At 43.0% G+C, this 19,885-nt stretch overlaps 1 protein-coding gene across 1 annotated transcript in view; it reads right to left on the bottom strand.

Moving 5' to 3' along the window:
* CNTNAP2 (contactin associated protein 2) overlaps nucleotides 1-19,885 on the bottom strand; it is a 2,213,955-nt gene that overhangs the window by 481,030 nt on the left and 1,713,040 nt on the right. Inside the window, exon 15 of the mRNA XM_061165994.1 lies at nucleotides 751-907. Within this exon, the coding sequence (XP_061021977.1) occupies nucleotides 751-907 (157 nt within the window). The remainder of the gene's footprint in view (nucleotides 1-750; nucleotides 908-19,885) is intronic.

The following is a 19,885-nucleotide window of genomic DNA, read 5'->3' as shown; positions in this document are numbered from 1 at the left end:
TTACTAGATGTGCGCTTTATGGAAAGAACCAGACTCAGGCTTACATTTTCCACTCAAAACTTCTGGGGCCTTTTCCCCCACAGAACGACAGCTGATTTATCTTTATCTATTACGGACACAGACACAGCCATTCGCCGTGAAGCAGGACAAAAGCCAGTAGAGGGATGAAAGAAACCCCAAATAGATCTTCTTTGAACTGATTTGTATCAGAGTTATAAACAGTTCAAGGCATGAAAGAAAAGCAGGCTGGCAAGCACTGTTGCTGAAGACAGGAGCAAAGCACCATCTTCCCTTTCTTTTCCCACCTCTGTCTTTTTTTTCCTCCCTCATCCAGCTCCTCAAAGCAAACGTGGTAGGAGGTGGGAGCACTCACTGTAGGAGGCTGTTTGGGCTCTCACACGCCTGCACACGGCTCCCTGCCCGTGGCCACCCCCTGTATTGTCACAAAGCACATTTTATAATGCAAATCACTGTCTACTACATGCCTCATTATTTTCCTCTCTGAATAAAATATGAATACATCAATTATGTGTTCTTCTATTTCTAAATGCATACCCTTGTAGCACTGACCTCTTTCGGCTTTTATAGTTTTCAGAACGTTCCTGACATTTGTCAGCTGGGTTAGGCCCGAACCTTTCTAACCTCCTCTCTTATTATTTCAGCACTTTTCACACTTTCTCTCCCATCTAATTAGTCCGGCCTCCAGGCAGGCTGGGAGGGGAGCTTGCATGCCCGGCCCCCTGCACTCACCACTGCTTGTAATCCGCGTCACAGTTGCAGTAGTATCTGGGGTCCGTGCAGTTGCGCTCGATGCCGCAGGCACATTTCTGAATTCCAGGCCCAGAGCCTCCCCAGTAGTAATGCTTCTCGTTGGCTTTGCCAACCCACCAGGTGTAAGGGCTTCCATCTGCAAGAAAGGGGAAGGGCACACTGAGATGGTACCCGCACCCAGTCACCATCATGACACAGTCACATCCCCCCAGCCCAGGAGCCGCATGCTCTCTGGTACCCTGAACCCCACTCAGCCCTCTTACAAGTCAGGGCGTTTCAACAGTAGGGAAGTGTAATAAGAAACTTCAGAGGGAATGGTAAGCTCAAGCTTTCCCACCAGGATAAGCACCTCTTCCTCTGAAAGATTTTACATTCAAGCTCCCGGAGCTAAGAAGCCTGTTCTGTAAAGTGGCTACCCAGATGGGGTATACCGCAAAGTGTGAGGGTATGTTCGTCAAGCATCAATTCTCTAATGTACAACTAAGTTCATGGCGAGTTGTGCTTTTCTATGCAAGAATAGTCATGGAGATGACAGACTATCAGAGGTCAAGGTGGACTTTCATCATGCCCTAGTATGATCTTATTTTACAAGTAAGCAACCTAGGTACAGAAAGGTTAAGTCATTCTTTCAATTATACAGCAGAGCAGCTCCCAGACTGGAAGTTTGACACTTTTCTTCATAAGACATTGAACAATGCTCTTTATCCCATCCTATTTTGCTTTATTATTTGGCCTAATATTCACCCATTCATTCATTCATTCACTGGTCAGACATATATTGCATTTCCTTTATGTGTCAAACATTATAAGAAACTCAGCAGGATAATGGAGGAAAAGATACAAATTGAGTGTGGAATTTAATTATGGAGAGTAGGTGAGGAAGGGAAGTTTCCCAGAAGAGATAACATACTGGAGCTGTGTCTTGATGGCTAGGTTACCCTGGTAAATAAGGATATAAGTGAGACAAGGACCCCCCCAGGCAAAGGAGAAAGAAGGGTAAAGTTCTATACGGAGCACACATTGAGTAGTATATTCACTGATGGTAGAATAGGGCTGAAGAGATATATCTGAGAGGGAAGCAGGAATACGTCACATCAGACAGTGGGTGAGGGCCATAGCACAACAAACTTTGTCCAATTAAGCTATTTTGCATTGCTTTATTCTTGCTTTTCAGTGTTGATTTCCCCCTTTTTAAGAAAGCTGCACTTCATTCTGAAACTAATGGGAAACCATTGAAGTATTTTAAGCAGGGCATTTTCATGGTCACGTTTGTGTTTGTAAAGATCTGCAGTGAGATGAAAAGGCAGATTTCCGGGGATGGAATCATGGAGGCCAGATGTGATGCTCCTGTGTTAATACCAAAGAGAAATAATAAGATTGCAGTGAAAATGGAGAGGAAGAGAACATGCAAAGCGATGTAGGAGGTACAACTGGCTTGGAACCATTTGGATTTAGGTGGGGAGATGGTGTGTGGATTAATCCCAAATTTCTGGCTCAGGTGACTAAGAGGATGGTGATGTGCTTCACCATCCAGTAGATCACAGGGAAGATGAGAAATCTAGAGAATGAAGAAGAAAGGATGACGACCCTCCTACATGAAGTGGGCATCTGGCTCTCAGAGACTGGGTCTCAGGAACATTCTCTGGGCTGAAAATCCCCTTTTAGGAGCCATCCGCCTAAATCACTGGCAGCAGGAGAGAAGTCACTGGAATCTTCTGGATTCCAGCAGCATTTAGAGAGCAGAAAAGAGGAGGAGCTGGCCATGGTGGAGGGCAAGAAAGAAGATCGTCCGAGAGGGTGGAGGAGAAACAAGCAAAGAATTTCCAGAAGAGCAGTGTGGTCAGCATCGTCAGATTTCATAGCAGAGTTCATTAAGACGACAGTTTTAACTTTCTCTTTTAATTTGACAGCTAGACGGGGTTTGTGGAGAGGAGTTTCAGGGGAATGATGGGAAGAAGTGGCCAGGCAGCAGCAGGCAGAGGAGGGAAGGAAAAGGAAAGGAAGGGGCGGGGGGAGACCCTGAGCACAGCTGCCTTGCAGGAGCCTGGGGACTGAACAGAATCTGGTGGAGGCCAGGCAGCCAGCAAACCCGCACTCAACAGTGAGAATCTCCATGCGTGGGGCTAAAATTCCGTTCTAATCACTCACCAGCCTTTCAGGATGCCAGTGCACACTTGTCTCAAGCACACATCTGTGCGTGTGCTTGTGCTTAGAAATAAAAATCTTGCACTCTGTAAGCTATCATCTAAACCAGAGGTGCCCCAAATTTCTGCTGCCTGGGACTGGTTTCATGGAAAACGACCTTTCCACGGATCGGGGTTGGAGGCGGATGGTTTGGGGATGATAAAAGTGCATTACATTTATTGCACACTTTATTTCTGTTATGACTACATGTGTGTTAGTCGCTCAGTCGTGTCTGACTCTTTACGACCCCATGGACTGTAGCCCGCCAGGCTCCTCTCTGTCCATGGGATTGTCCAGGCAAGGATACTAGATTGGGTTGCCATTTCCCTCTCTAGGGGATCTTCCCAATCCAGGGATCAAACCCGGGTCTCCTGAATGGTAGGTGGGTGCTTTACTGTCTGAGCTGCTAGGGAAGCCCATGGTACACAAGGATAGAAATCAGACATTGGATCCCAGAAGGCGGGACCCCTGCACAGTCAACAGCACCTAAGCAAGTAACACAATAAAGGAAGAAAAAGTCACATTGGAACTGTGTAAAAACTGCTCCTCCGTCTTCTCAGAGATGCCAACAGTTTTTCATTTCTGCTTTTTTTTTTTTTTAGAGGTAGGCGATTTAAAGTTATGAAACTGTACTGAGTTCAGGCTTGATGTAATGAATGGAGTAAAATCTCTGAACTTGGAAGGGTGTTATGCAAGTAGACTCTAACTCCATACAAATTTCCAGATTTTCCAGTTGCATTGACTTAATTTGGAAAAGTTAACTATTTTTCCCTTTGCGAGATCATTTTTGGCACCTGATTTTTAAGAAATACATTAGACTTGATCTGGCCAATAGTGGAGAGGGTGATTTCAGCACCATGCCCTGAAGGGAGAAGAAGCCAGCTCTTCCATTCTGAAACCCTGTATCCCATCTCTCTGGGCCCTGTCCCAGTGTACAGGGGGCTGAGTTTTCTTTTTATGGCCAAGCTGTCTTGCTTCTCTCTTCTCTTCCCATCAGAGCAGAGGAACATAACCAATTTCTGATGCTTTTTAATGTTGGAACCTTGGTCAATAATAAACTACTCTTATTTTCTTTTGATGTAGTCTAGAGTTAAAAAAATAATGCTTAAAAATTGCATTTATGGAAACAATAAAACCTGAGTTGGGTCACTGGGTTAGTAAGCCACATCAGGTCTCTGCTGACTCCATCCCTGGCCGTGTTACAGGAAGAGGACAAAGGTGGACGGTGCCATGCTGACACTGTAAAGGCCCCTGGGGCCTTGTAGGCCACAACCTGTCACTCAAAGTGCAGAACATGACCTGGACTGATTATCCCTTTTCGTCATCACACTGCACCTTTCCAAGCTTACCTAAAGCTAAATTCTTTCTCTGAGAAGAAATTTCATTTACTCTCATTGCTTTGGGAAATTAGGGGATACTAACCCACACGGTGGAGGGGAAGAAACAATCAGACCACCTGAAGAACTGGAGGCAACGGCTTAGCTGGCAGGAAGCACCCTTGTCCTGTCTGTACATGAAATAGGCAATGAAAGGGTCCATCTCAGAACGTCAGTTCAATTTCTGATTGTTCCTTCCGGGCGCCAGTAGAAACAACCTACCATGGTTACATTCTTATCACAGAGAGTGATGATAAATTACACAAACCAGAGAAGCTGTGTGGCTCAGGATTCTTTATGGAATCAGGACAATGTCAGTCAAGGGAGCAAGGTTATCATCAGCTGCTCCTGTAGCATGGAACTCTGGGGAATGCACCATAGGGGAAGCGGAGAAAGAGCTGCCTGGTTCCCACCACACCTACAGGGAGTAGCAGGAAGCCCAGGAGAGGAAGTCACACTATCAAGGTGTCTGGACCGTGGGTGTTCTAGCAGGAGCCCCACGCTAGAACCAGCCTCATATGGCAGACCTCAGGTCCGGTACAGAGGGACTCTCGAAAGACATCAGGATGCAATCCAAGAAGATGCTCAGCAGTGATCATGTTTCCCGTGTTCTGTGCAAGGAGACATGCTAGTGACCAGGGGAGAGGAGTTCAATTTCCCAGCCTTTCCCCCCATCTCCTACCTGTTACTCAAGTCACCTTTGTCTTACATAGCTAATGTTCCCAGTTAGGGTGGTGCAAAATCAATGTTATTTTGTTCTCCTTCCTAGGAAAATAAGTTAAGTGAAGTACAAAATATTTTACTGAGCTGTTTCCACATCTCCTAGGAACAGACGAATGCCAATAAGAACAACACATTCCATAGAAAAATCAAGTTGTACCCTTTGTTATTAGCACTGGCTAATTTGGTCAAATCAAATCATTATAATTTATTAACTTGGCACATATTTTATATTCAGTGAGAAGAGAATGGTTCAACTTCCTTTGAGCAAAGAACTGCCTTATTTCAGTGCTATGCTAACGAAGTGCTACTTTTTGCTTTACAGATCATTATTTACCTGTTAATTGGCTTTGGAGAAAAGAAGTGAAAGGTGATAAAAATGGGAAGACTTTTTAAAAGACAAGAATAAGAAGTGGTGAGAAAAGAAACAATTTAATTACCCAGTGCTACGAGTTCAAGAATTTCTCTGACCTCAGTATATGAAGATTTTTGTTAACTTCATTGAGTAGGAGTAATCCTTGCGACAAGATTATGTACTGATAAACCATATTCAAGGTTAACTAGAAGCTAAATTATGAAAGTAAGGGATATTGTATTAAGACAGCCAGATATGGAGTGAATTAAATGATCACGGCACTTCGTACTCACTTAAGACCAGATTTTATTATGTTGAGGATTCATTATGGGTTGGATGACTGAAGAAGAGAGGAAGACAAGAGGCAACTTGGTTTACTCAAATTAAAAGAAGCCAATAGACCTCTGTTATTTTCTCCAATAACAAGCTGTTTCAGAAACACAAGGGCAAATGCATGGGGACCACTTGATACAAATGTGGTGCATACCTGTGACTTTCAGTATATTCTTTAGAATCTCGGAGTTACGCAAAATAACCTAGTAATTTACTTAAAGAAACAGTATCCTGGCATAGCTACGATAAGACCCAGTACCGTCACTGGACATTTAATTAGTTCCATTCCATCCATTTCTACAGAATATTAAAAACAATACCAGAAAGGTTTATTGTCTCCAAAATTAAAACTTAAAAGCCTGTTTGGAGCTTGATGAAACTGAGCCTTATTATATCTCCTACTATCTGCTTATCTACAAATTACATTAAAAAATCGCTGGGGGCTTTTTAGCAGAGGAAACAGAGGCCCCTGCTGGCAGCTCCTTTATTGTACGCCCTGGGCTCAAGCTGTCTGGATTATTTTGGCTGTCGAAGACCCCTATGGTGCAAGATCTCATTCTAAAGAATGACTCATACTCTGAAAAATCTCCCAATACACTTCCATTCTTACCGCAGCACAACCCAATCATTTTTTCCTATGCCCACCAGGGATAAGCTAATCTATGGTGACAATATGCTTTTTGTCATATGCTAACAAAACTCTGTTAGCCTTTGCCCTGCTTCATTTTGTACTCCAAGGCCAAACCTGCCTGTTACTCCAGGTGTCTCTTGACTTCCTACTTTTGCATTCCAATACCCTATGATGAAAAGGACATTTTTTTTTTCTTTTCTTTTCTTTTGTTTTTGGTGTTGGTCATAGAAGGTCTTGTAAGTCATCATAGAACCATTCAACTTCAGCTTCTTCAGCATCAGTGGTTGGGACATAGTCTTGGATTACTATGATTACTTCATAAGGATATTGTCACCATGGATTGATTACTATGATTACTTCATAAGGATATTGTCACCATGGATTGATTACTATGATTACTTTATAGGCATATTGTCACCATGGATTGATTACTATGATTACTTTATAAGCATATTGTCACCATGGATTAAGTAACCATAGTAATCCAAGACTATGTCCTAACCACTGATGCTGAAGAAGCTGAAGTTGAATGGTTCTATGATGACCTACAAGACCTTCTACAACCAACACCAAAAAAAAAAAAATAAATAAATAAAAGGAAAAAAAATGTCCTTTTCATCACAGGGTATTGGAATGCAAAAGTAGGAAGTCAAGAGACACCTGGAGTAACAGGCAGGTTTGGCCGTGAAGTACAAAATGAAGCAGGGCAAAGGCTAACAGAGTTTTGCCAAGAGAAACCACTGGTCATAGAAAACACCCTCTTCCAACAACACAAGAGAAGACTCTACCCATGGACACCACCAGATGGTTAATACTGAAATCAGATTGATTATATTCTTTGCAGCTAAAGATAGAGAAGCTCTATTCAGTTAGCAAAGAAACGAGACTGGGAGCTGACTGTGGCTCAGATCATGAACTCCTTATTGCCAAATTCAGACTTAAATAGAAGAACATAGGGAAAACCACTAGGCCATTTAGGTATGATCTAAATCAAATTCCTTACACAGTGGAAGTGATAAAGAGATTCAAGGGATTAGATCTGATAGACAGAGAGCCTGAAGAACTACGGATGGAGATTCATAACATTGTACAGGAGGCAGGGATCAAGACCATCCCCAAGAAAAAGAAAGACAAAAAGGCAAAGAAAGCCTTACACATAGCTGAGAAAAGAGGAGAAGCAAAAGGCAAAGGAGAAAGGGAAAGAGGTACCCATCTGAATGCAGAGTTCCAAAGAATAGCAAGGAGAAATAAGAAAGCCTTCTCGAGTAAAGACAACCTTAATTGGTATAATTCTAGACTGTAGGTGCAAAACATTTTGGTACTTGTGAGAACCTTCCTCCCAATGCAAATGACCTATAGAAGAAGGAAGATAAAAGAGCCCTTACCCTAAGCTCCAGATTAGGCTTGGAGCAGAGAGGAAATTTGGAGGTGTTACAGCTACTACCTGACTCTTTGCGACCCCACGGACTGTAGCCTACTGGGCTCCTCCATCCATGGGATTTTCCAGGCAAGAGTACTGGAGTGGGTTGCCATTGCCTTCTCCAGGAGATCTTCCCAACCCAGGGATCGAACCCAGGTCTCCCACACTGTAGGCAGACGCTTTACCGTCTGAGCCACAAGGGAAGCCCCATAGCTACTACAGAGCTGTCCAAATAATCTGATAGGTATAACTTGAAAGATTGAGCAGACCAGAATCCCTTTTTCATTCAGTAAGAGGTGTGCACAGTCCAAGGGTTGCAGAGCCCTAAAGATGTCACTGACAGCTGTCCTTGACCCCCAGAACAGGAAGGAGGAACGGGCCACTAGTCCTGAGTTCTGGGGCTTAAGTGGAGGAAGCCTCTCTTTCTCACCATGTGAAACTGGCCCTTAACGCAATCACTTCCAGGCACCGGATCCAGGCAGCCCGTCTCAGGATCCTCAGAGAAGGAGGGGGCTCAGAAGGGACATCATGAAGTGACTGCTTCTGAGATTTTTCCCTCTAGTGAGAAATCGGTATAGGGAAGGGTTTCCAACTGAACTAAAATAAGATTCATCTCAGGCTCTTGTGAACCATACAGATTTCCTGGTCTACAGAATAAGATCTACGGAATAAGAATCTCAGAGGAAATTCTTGAGACCCTGTCACTAATGTCCTAGTGATCCTTATCTTTATCCACACACTGACCTGGGGAAACGACAGCGTGGCTTCACTTCACAGAACAATTGTCCCCTTGGTACACCAGTCCAGGACCTGTTTTCTAGGTTCGATCTGATGAAATCATAATAGTACTGATCACAGCAACACCTCCACTTAAAATTTACAATTATTTTTTCTCTGAATAAGTCAGTCACTATAATCCCCCTTTTTACTTTTTGCAGTTTCATAACTACAATCCTGAGTCCGAATGCCTATATTTTACCATTTAGACTAAGAGCTTTAAAAATAAAATTAAAAATCATGTATCTTGGCATTTTCATGGGCACAAGAGCCTATCAAAAAGCCACCTATAACTTCTGTGAAGTCACTTTGCTAAACCAGATAACAATATTATTTTTTGATTCCCAATCATCTAGTTCTAATTTGTTCTGTGTTAAGAAAAAGACAAAACAAAGAATGAATCCAGAAATGTCCTGTGGAGTTCATACTGCAGACAGTGATGTGAAGTTGGGAAAACTTATAATTTTGAAGTTATAATATAAACATTCAATTTGGCATTAAAGGTGAACATTTTATCTCTCTGTGATTGAATGTCACTAAACTCATTTGATTAGGGCTGAATAGAAATGAATGAAGCTGATTAGCTTCACGTTGCATCTTTCAGAATTACATCAGATTTTTACTGTATTTTATTAATTTGAATAGGGACCAAATTTAGAAATGGAGAATTGAAGTTCAGATCAAGATGGACCTGAACTGAAATGCTAATCAATTAAAAATTAATTTCACTGCATAATATTTAAATTTATTTTATTGAATTGAACTTAATAGATTTCAATCAAGGACTGATTCCACTGAGCAGAATTTGATTGAGTTGAATCAAATCACTTTGAATCCTATTCAAATGAATTAGATTTTGTTAATTTGAATGGAATTGAAGTGGCAGATTAGATGGGAGTTTGTAATTCTGAGCAGTATTAAAGGGAACAGAATAGACCGACTCACTCTAAGTTAACTTGGCTTCAGTTTCTATAGCGGTCTTGGGCCTTCATGTCCCCTCAGCAACTCTGGTTAATTCCTTTGAACCATTGCCCCAGTAACAAATGTGATTAATAATACCAACGTGATCGAATGGAACCACATACTGTTTGTAGGACACAGGAAAGCACTATTTGAGTCTTTTTACTGGAAAAACCTTGGCCAATTATTTCAATATTTCTTTTCCTCTTTATAGAACAAGTGAAGAAGGAATTAACTGAATCCCAGGAACAATGATTTGTATGCATCCTGGCTGCTCCTTTTATTTTAATTCTCCATTAAGTACGGTAGTCATCTGATAAAACATGCCTTCCCTCGGCCTATTATTTATATGGACTGTCTCGATAGGCTGTGCCTTGATTTTATTTATTTTCATTTTATTTTTAAATATAAAACAAGCATCTCATTGGAAAAGACGCTGATGCTGGGAAAGATTGAAGGCAGAAGGAGAAGGGGTGGCAGAGGATGACATGGTTGGATGGCATCACCGACTCAATGGACACGCTGCTGCTGCTGCTGCTAAGTCGCTTCAGTCGTGTCCGACTCTGTGCGACCCCATAGACGGCAGCCCACCAGGCTCCCCCGTCCCTGGGATTCCCCAGGCAAGAACACTGGAGTGGGCTGCCATTTCCTTCTCCAATGCATGAAAGTGAAAAGTGAAAGTGAAGTCACTTAGTCGTGTCTGACTCTTCACGACCCCATGGACTGCAGCCTACCAGGCTCCTCCCGTCCATGGGATTTTCCAGGCAAGAGTACTGGAGTGGGGTGCCATTGCCTTCTCTGCAATGGACATGAGTTTGAGCAAACTCCAGGAGACAGTGGAGGACAGACGGAGCCTGACAGGCTACCGTCCATGGGGTTGCAAAGAATCCAACATGAAAGACAGCAACAATAATTATGACAGTCTTGGGCCTTGACTTCTGATAGGGCACACAGAATAAGAGGGGAAAAATGCACATGAAACATCATAGGAGTGGTTCAGACAATGGGTCCTGTGGGGTTTTGCAGAAGGGAGTGATTACCAAGGACTAAGGTACATTGGAGAACCTCTGTGAAGACACAGATCTGACTGCAGCTTTGATGGACAGGTAGGTTTTAGAAAACTGTAAAGAGGATATGAGCCTTTCAGAATCTGAATGGCTGGGCTAAGGTGTGAAGCTAGGAAACATCCAACTCATTTCAGGAAAGTGAAAGTGGTTCGTTTGTGTCCAACTGTTTGCAACCCGTGGACTATACAGTCCATGGAATTCTCTAAGTCAGAATACTGGAGTGGGTAGCCTTTCCCTTCTCCAGGGGATCTTCTCAACCTAGGGATCGAACCCAGGTCTCCCATATTGCAGGCAGATTCTTTATCAGCTGAGCCACAAGGGAAGCCCATGGTTCATTTCAGGAACCATGGGGCAATCAGTTAGACTGGTGGGGTCAGTGTTGAGAATTTGTGGTTGGAGAAATGGTTATGAGTGTTTTCATGATATCTGCACTTTAGTTTTTTTTAGTAATGAGAAGTCAAAGTTTTCAATGGACATGAGTCTGAGCCAACTCCAGGAGATAGTGACAGGACAGGGAAGCCTGGTATGCTGGGGTCACAAAGGGTCGGATATGACTCAGCAACTAAACAACAACAATGTGTGTTAAGCCACTCTATAGAGACCCACATTACTAGATTCAATCCTATTGTGTTTGACTGTTTTCTGCACTCAGCTCCCCTGCAGACAGGATGCTCCATCTGGACATTGCTTCTGTACCTCCAGCTCCTAGCATTTACAGCAGGTAGATGAGGACTGGCTGTCCCAGCAAGGGGAAGGGTAAAGCTTGATCAACATCAAGACTTGGTAGGTCACTGATGAACCTGAAGGGCAGCGTCATGTTTCAAATAATCACATTTCAAGAGGTCAAGGTAATGAAGACCTAAGGAAGCAGGCATGAATGAAGAAAATAGGGAAGCCCCATGAGTGTGAGGGACCAACCATGGGGGGCGGGTTGGTCCAACCAGAAGCATCTGGACCAACCAGAAGCAAGTGCAGATTCTACAAGACAGTGGGGGTCTTGAACATATTTGTGGTCAAAAATCAAAGAAATTTACAAAGAGGAGAAGATGAAAGCTGTGATGAATGGGCCGCTATTGATCAATTGCTACAATTGCTGTGATGACTCACTGTTTATTCCCAGTGGGCATTAGCCTGAATCAACCCCACATAAACACGCCTCTGAGAAGACCTCAGGCTGGCTTCCTCATCTCCAGCTCACTCTGATGAAGACATTATCAGGGGAGTTGCGAAAAGAACAGGAGGGAAGGATAAGCCTTAATACCAAGGCTTCTTGAACGAATCCTGTCTTCTCTACTATCTAACAAGTTAAACAAGAAAATAAAAACCGGTGGCATTAAAATAATTAGCCTTGACCTTTAACCCTGTCATAGTACTCTCAAGACAGTACCCTGCTACTATCTGAAAAACATGGGCATCCTTTAACGGCAGAGTAAGTCACGGCTTATATAACGGGCAACCGGAGGTCACAGATCACACCTGCTGTTTAGTGGAGGCTGAACGCCTTTCTTGTTCACAGGGTACCAAACCCACAGAGTCACTCATTATCCATCCATTACCGGGCCCCTCTCCCAGGGAGCTAAGATGCTAAAGCCTTTCTTGACAGCACAGCAGTTAATAAAAGTGGCACAAGTTCAAAGTCCTCCGATCTCACAGAAAAACAGTGAGATGACAGAAATTCAATAACAATAATGTGTCATATTATTCAAGTAGGCAAAAGGGATGCTTATTCAAACAGCAAAACCTCTAAAATTTGCCCTCATTCTTTTTTATCTTTTCTCGACAACAAAAGAATTGACACCAGAGCACAGAAGAATTGTTTCCCTGTAACTATTTAACTAAAACTTGTTTTATTAGTCTGCTTATTCACCTGGTGATATTAAATGAGATTCTTCAAAGACCTGCACATCATGCCAATTAGTCACTTTTTTCTCCCCCAGCAAGGCAACTGATTTCAGCGTGATTATAATGAATGTAACAAATCACACAATGTTCAGATGCATTCTTTGGTTACTGTTGCCTTGGAGCTCTGGATGAGTAATTTTATTAAGATGCCTATTAGGGAATAAACTCCAAAACTTAGCAAAGCCACCTGCCTCTCTCATTTTAATTGCTAATTTTCCTTATAACCTGCCTGGACTCACTGTCCCACCTTATATTAAGAATAACACCTTTCTCTATTTCTCTTTTGCTAACCTCTTGCTTGTCACTGGGCTTTTATCCTGTTGTCATGTCCTCCTGGAGCCAGTCACCCCTTCCCTGGCTGTGCTTGGCTTTCTTCAGGCTTCAGCTTAAATGTCATGTCCTCAGAGATGATGTCTGGGACTATCCATTAAAAGCTGGGGCTTCTATTATGCTCTTTCTGAGCACCCAGCTTTTACTGAATTACACTGTTCATCGCTATCTGCAATTGCATCATTTGCCTGCTTGTTCACTGTCTGCTGAATGTAAGTCCCCGAGAGCAATGGCACTGTCTTTCTCACCTCTGCTCCACCTCCTGCTCTTAGTTTGACACAAGGGATGTTTGCTGAATTTACACTGATAATTATTTTTGCCTATTGATATTAGACAAATCTCCAAAGTAGCCACAAGTCTATTGCTGACTCTTCAATGCAAGTCAACACGCTGTGCCCAAGTGGAAGACACAATCTTCCCTGCGGACATTCTCCACGTCCCACTCCCATCTCCCTAGAAGGCAGAGGGTTATTTCATCTCTTAGGATGGAGATCAGAGTCCCTGTACTTTCTCCTTGTCTCTCATCGACTCCATCATTCTTCCTCCTCCATCTCTCTCCAAGTCCCTCCCTGCTTCCTTCCTCCCCTCTTCTAATCTGGAGCATCACCTTAAGTCTCCTCTGCATCTCCTTATTCCAGGTGTGCTCACTCTGAACACTTCCTCTCACTCTCCCTGGGGGAGTCTTCACAAAGACTGCTTTCTTCAGTAACTGTTTGCTGCCTCAATGTCAAATCCAGTCTCCAAACCCTTTATAATAAGGATTCTGCCTATTCCATGGAAGGAAAGCTATGACAAACCTAGGCAGTGTATTAAAAAGCAGAGACATCACGTCACCAACAAAGGTCCATATAGTCAAAACCATGGCTTTTTGTAGTCATGTATGGATGTGAGAACTAGGTTATAAAGAAGGCTGAGTGCTGATGAACTGATGCTTTCAAACTGTGGTGCTGGAGGAGACTCTTGAGAGTCCCTTGAACTGCAAGGAGATTAAACCAATCAATATGAGAGGAAATCAACACTGAATATTCATCGGAAGGACTGATGCTAAAGCTCCAATACTTTGGCCACCTGATGTGAAGAGCCAACTCATTGGAAAAGATGCTGGGAAAGGTTGAGGGCAGGAGGAGAAGGGGGCGACAGAGGATGAGATGGTTGGATGGCATCACCAACTCAGTGCACATGAATTTGAGAAAACTCTAGGAGATGGTGAAGGACAAGGAGTCCAGGCATGCTGCGGTCCACGGGGTTGGTGACTGAATGACCACCACCTCCATCTCCACCCTCTGCATTCACTGCTCTAACTGCATCTGCTCCCTCTTTCTGTCCTCTAGCTGTTCCAGCCATGCCCCCTGCTGCTGTTCCTCAAACATCCAAGCTCACTCCCACCTCAGGTCTTTTCTCCCAGGAATCCTCCCTCCGTAATATTCACCAGATCTCATCCTTTGTCCATTCGGCACTAATAAGGTGCTCAGTGACACCTTACTAGTGCTGCTTGCTCTTAATAACCTGCCTAGAGTAGCATCACTCCTCCCCTTCCTCCCCGCTACCCAGACCTGTTTACTCCTCAGCATTTATTATTGCCAGATACACAACATACTGCTTTGTTTATTGTTTACTTTCTGTCTCCCCCTCCTCCCACTAGAGTTTAAGTTCCATTAGAGCCCAGCTTTTGTTTCTGATCTTGGATAAATACTTGATAAATACTAGTGTGTGTTCAACAAATATTTTCTCAAACACATAAATGCAAGTTCTTACTTCTATTTTTTTTTCCCCCAATCCAAGCAAGTAATGAAAAGGTTATATGCACATTCTGGATTCTGGTGTTTGGGAATTTAAAATTTTGTTTTGGCTTTACCTTCACTATGCTTTGCCCTATTCGCTGATAGTTGATTTCACCTGAGGCAACTTTATCCTACCTAATCACAGTTTCCCCTGGCCTCAGGTGATTTTGGAAATACTGCAATTTGTCTCTGAAAAGTCATAGCAATTATGCCACTGTGTAACCATCACCAAGCACGATTCGCAGTCAGCACTGGTGTTTACAACTGTGTCGGTCCTTCGGTATGCCTCATCCATTAGCAGTGATCCTATTTGTGAACCTTGCATCTTGACTTCGTATTATATCCCAAGGCAGCACTAAAATCAAACCTTAATTCTGAATCTAACTTCTCGGGAAGCTTAATAATCTACTCATATCTTACACTGATTTTTTTTTTTTTTTTAATGGTTAACCAAGGACCTGTTCTGACAGTTTGTCATGGGCTATCATTGTGCAGGTTGATTTGAGGGGGACGAGCGGAGGTCCGGCCCAGCCTGCAGTCTGTTCTCTTGGCAGGGTGAGACTAATTGGTCTGCAGAGAAGGATAGTCCATATTCCAAGAAGCACCAGGCTTCCTATATTCTAGGAGACCCTGGTATAGACAGCAGTCAGCGTCAATACAGCACCATTTTCTCTACCTGCAACATAGGTCATGTTGTACAGTCATTATCAGTGTTTAGAATCATAATGGGAGGAAAATTTTACCAAAATAAAGAAATAAATTTAAGTTGTTAGTTGCCTGTTATGTTTGCAAAGGCAGGCAAATCTGAGTTTAAACAAACAAGCAAACAGCACATCACTGCATATATTTGTTGAAACAGAATCTTTTCTATTAAACTTTGCAGTCAGTTGTAGGGTTGGATTTCTTGGGTTCTATCCTCAATTCTTCGCATCTTTTGGGATTGCGTATGCTAAGTCGCTTCAGTTGTGTCTGACTCTTTGTGACCCTATGGACTGTAGCCGGCCAGGCTCCTCTGTCCACAGGATTCTTCAGGCAAGAATACTGGAATGGGTTGCCATGCCCTCCTCCAGGGGATCTTTCTGCCCCAGGGATTGAACCTGCATCTCTTATATCTCCTGCATTGGCAGGCAGGTTCTTTACCACTAGTGCCACCTAGGAAGCCCCTTTAGGGTTACAGTAATGTATAATTAAGGCTGATACACTGACAGATTTCTAGGAGATTCTCGAGATACACAGCATAACCATGTGAAGTAGGGGGAAGCAATATGTTGTACAAACTTAGCTCATAACCTGAGGCTCTCCAGACAGATATTGCTAGTGGGTACTCCAGTCCTGGGGGTGGAGTATTTATACCTCCAGCATAACATAAATCCTACAGGTACATAAAGGAGACCCTAGAGACTCATGAGGTGACCAGGTTATAATTGTGGACATAAAGCACCACCTAGTCTAGACACAGTTGATCCAGGCACCATCTGCTTGGGAGTGGAGCTCAGAAAACTCTGTCCCTTCCCAGGCAGACTTCCAGACCTTGCGTATTCCAACCAGTGGAAGCTTGTCTATGAGACGGAGATCACTGCCTGGCAGACACTGGAGTGGGAAACAGTGGGTCTGTATTCCAGCTCTCCTTCCATTGTTGTCTTCACATCCCATTCCTTTCTCCCTTGGACTCTTTCTTGTTCTGTAATCTGGGGCCACAGACTTTGATGGTCTTTGCTTCTGGCTTTAATACCACCAGGACACTCTAATTTTTCTGTCTGTGTTTTAAGAAGTGACCTAATTGGTTTATGTCACAGCATCTGTATTTTCTAAACATTTCACATGTTGTAGTAACACCACTCACACTTGTTCCCACTGCCAGAAATATTCTCCTCCCCCTCTTCTTTTTTTTTTTAACCAGCTTTGTTGATATGTGTTCTCCTCTAAACACACATGCTGTTTTCCTGTTCAAGCTTTCTCTGAGTCTCACTAGCAGAAGGAGGTATATTTTCATATGACAGTTACAGAGTTTGTCCTGTCTGTTGAACCTTTATCATGTAGCACTATTATCACCTGTTAAATGTCTGCCTCCCTCAGACTGTGACTATTTGGAAGTTGGGAGCCAAGTCACTTTATCTTCATGTTCTCTGCAGCTCCTGGAGTTCATAATTATCATTCAGTTTATAGGTATTAAATGGTGCATGAATACAATCCTGTGGCTATAACACGCACCTGTGGTCACGTTCACACCGCGCATGTATGTCTAGGCCCACCCTCCTACCTGAGCTCCAGGCTTGCATTTCTAACAACGAACTTCTGCAGGTGGTCATGCTACAGATGCCTCCATCTCAACCTGTCTCCAGGAGAACTCAGTCTGCTGTTGCCAAAACACACGCACCCACTTGAAATTGTGACCTAAGGAGCTTCCTGTTCACTCTTCAACTGAGCTCACCTTTTGTTTCACAGAGAAATCATATGATCATCTCAACGGATGCACAAAAGCATTTAACAAAATTCAACATCTATCCGTGATAAAAACTTTCAACAGGGTTTCCCTGGTGGTCCAGTGATTAAGAGTTCGCCTTGCAATGCAGGGAACACCACTTCAATCCCTGGTCCGGGAAGATCCCATATGCCGTGGGGCAGCCAAGCCTGTGTGCCACAGCTACTGAAGCCTAGAGCCCAAGCTCCACGAAAGAAGCTACAGTAACGAGAAGCCCATGCATTACAGCAAAGAGTAGCCCCTGCTCGCTGCAAATAGAGCAAGTCCACACACAGCAATGGAGTCCCAGCATAGCCAAAAATAACTAACTAACTAAACGAAGTTATTTTAAAAAACCCCCAAACTCAAAGTGAGTACAGAGGGAACGTCCCTCAACATAACAAAGGCCAAATACAACAAGCCCACAGTTAACATCAGTTTCAATGCTGAAAAGAGGAAGCACGTTTCCTTTAAGAACAGGAACAAAACAAGGACACTCACTCTTGCCACTCTTATTCAACACAGTATCGCAAGTCCTATCCACAGCAATTAGGCAAGAAAAAGAAATAAAAGGCATCCAATTTGAAAAGAAGAAGTAAAACTATTACTATTTGCAGATGATATCAGGGTCTTTGATGGTTCCACACAAATTTTAGGGTTATTTGTTCTATATCTGTGAAAGATGCCACTGGAATTTTGATATAGATTGCATTGAATCTGTCAATTGCTTTGGGTAGTATGGGCATTTTAATATTAATTCTTCCAATCTGTGAGCATGGAATTTCTTTCCATTTATTTAGGTCTTCTTCAATTTCCTTCATTAGTGTCTTATACTTTTGAATATACAGATCTACCTCCTGTTAAATTTATTCCCAATTTATTCTCTTTGATGCAGTTATAAATGAGATTGTTTCCTTAATTTCTCTTTCTGGCAGTTCATTATTAGTAAATAGAACCACAATATATTTTTGTCTGTTGATTTTGTATCCTGCAAGTTTACTGAATTTGTTCATTAGTTCTAACAGTTTTTCTACAGGAAACCCAAGAAAAAATCCAAACATATATGGTTAATTAATTTATGACAAAGGATTCAAGAATACACAATAGGAAAATGATAGTCTTTTCAATAATTGGCATTGGGAAAACTGGACACCCACATGCAAAAAAAAAAAAAAAAAAAGGGTTTTCTGTAGAAAACCTGCGTGATCCATGGAGGGGCGATCATGCACAAAACCTTGCTGACTCTGTCTGCTGCCCATGAGGAATCACCTTCTGCACATGGGTGGGGGGAGGCTGTGTGCCTGTGCAGTGATGCATGGAGCCCTGGAGAAGAGGGAGTTTCAGCCTCTGCACCAAGGCAGCACAGACCTCTGCCCTAAGAACCCCTGCTTCTTTGGAGCTGAGAGGGCCAGAGTGAGCTCTGACGCTGCAGGAAGGAAGGTTTTTATTCCATCTGTGAGAGAAGCAGTAGAGAATTGGATCTCATCTCCACTGTTCTTTACACTTTCGAAGTTCATTTCTCACACTGTGTTTGAACAGTAGACACGGGCTTTTCGTCCGACTGTCATGACCCATCTAAGGAGACCCGCCGGGAAGGAAAGCCACGAGTGCCCGTATGTGATGGGGGACACTGTCCCCCAGATGGCCCTCCACACCTCTTGCACTCTGCGCCACCACAGAGGCTGTAAAAGTGGGCAAAGCATGCTATTACGCTGCTCTGTTTTTCTGTTTATTTCAGAGCATATGTTCCTCTCTCGTATCACTCATTTCAATAATACATGGTTTCAAAGACACAATTTCATGCAGATGCAGGAGAAACAGAACAACTAATTCAAAGCTCATCGTGCCATCAGTCTTTTGATTAAAGTGCCCTTTCTAGAGTGGTAAACAGGACACTTCTCCCAGCCCCTGCACAGACGGACCGCATGACTGGGTTGCTGCATTTTTATTGCAGGACCGTGCTGCCCTTGTTTGAATTGTCTTGACCTTTGAATGATCCTGTATTAAAAGATGGAAAGTCCTATCTTTCTCCAGAATTAGTAATCTGTAATAAAAATAGGAAGGCGTGTTTGTTCATATCGGGACGGTGCCTGGCAGAGTCACGGCCAATATGCTCTTGACAACTTCATTTTGCTCCTGGAAAGAGCCGTTTTGTGACCCTGAGTCCGGGTCCAGAGAAAATGACACTTGCCTCAGAATTCAGAGTCCAGATGGCAGTTTCTGCAGCCAGCACTGGAGGCCAGGTTTTTCTCATGGAACCACGGTCACAGGAGTGTCATTTGCTCTGGGGAAGATGCTGTAGAAAGTCCCCGGAGTGTATCAATTTGCTACTTTGCCAACTGAAAGCAACTAAAAAATTACCACGTTCAGAAGTGTACCAGACATTGTATTAAGGCAAGTGTCTAAAGATTGTGAAATTACTGCTTCCTAGATCACTGAGGACAAAAGAAAGTCTCCTTAACAATAGCTAAGGTTAGTGCTAAACCAGCACAAGCCTGTGCTCCTGTGAAAACCTTCACAGAGTGCACGCAGAAGATAGTAAGCCCATCCGGAAGGCAATTTGCAAGGATATTAACCAGCATCTTGATGGAGCCCTATCAGAAGAAAGCTGGGAATAATATTAAATAAAACATTGAAACTGAGCCCAGAAGCTTCAGTTGTTAAGAATTTACTCAGTAGTATTATGGCTTGTCATCGTCAGACTTAAAAGAAAACTAATGTGTATCTTCTCAAAATGATTTGACATATGTTGCCTTATTCTTTCCAGTATAAAATCAGAGTGCTTTAAAAAGGACCTAACATGATTTTTTCTCCCCA

This window comes from Dama dama, chromosome 18 (assembly GCF_033118175.1).
Source record: "Dama dama isolate Ldn47 chromosome 18, ASM3311817v1, whole genome shotgun sequence".
NCBI classification, from domain to species: Eukaryota; Metazoa; Chordata; class Mammalia; order Artiodactyla; family Cervidae; genus Dama; species Dama dama.
Note: the sequence above shows the minus strand (reverse complement) of the source record. Positions and strands in the feature narration are given on the sequence as shown.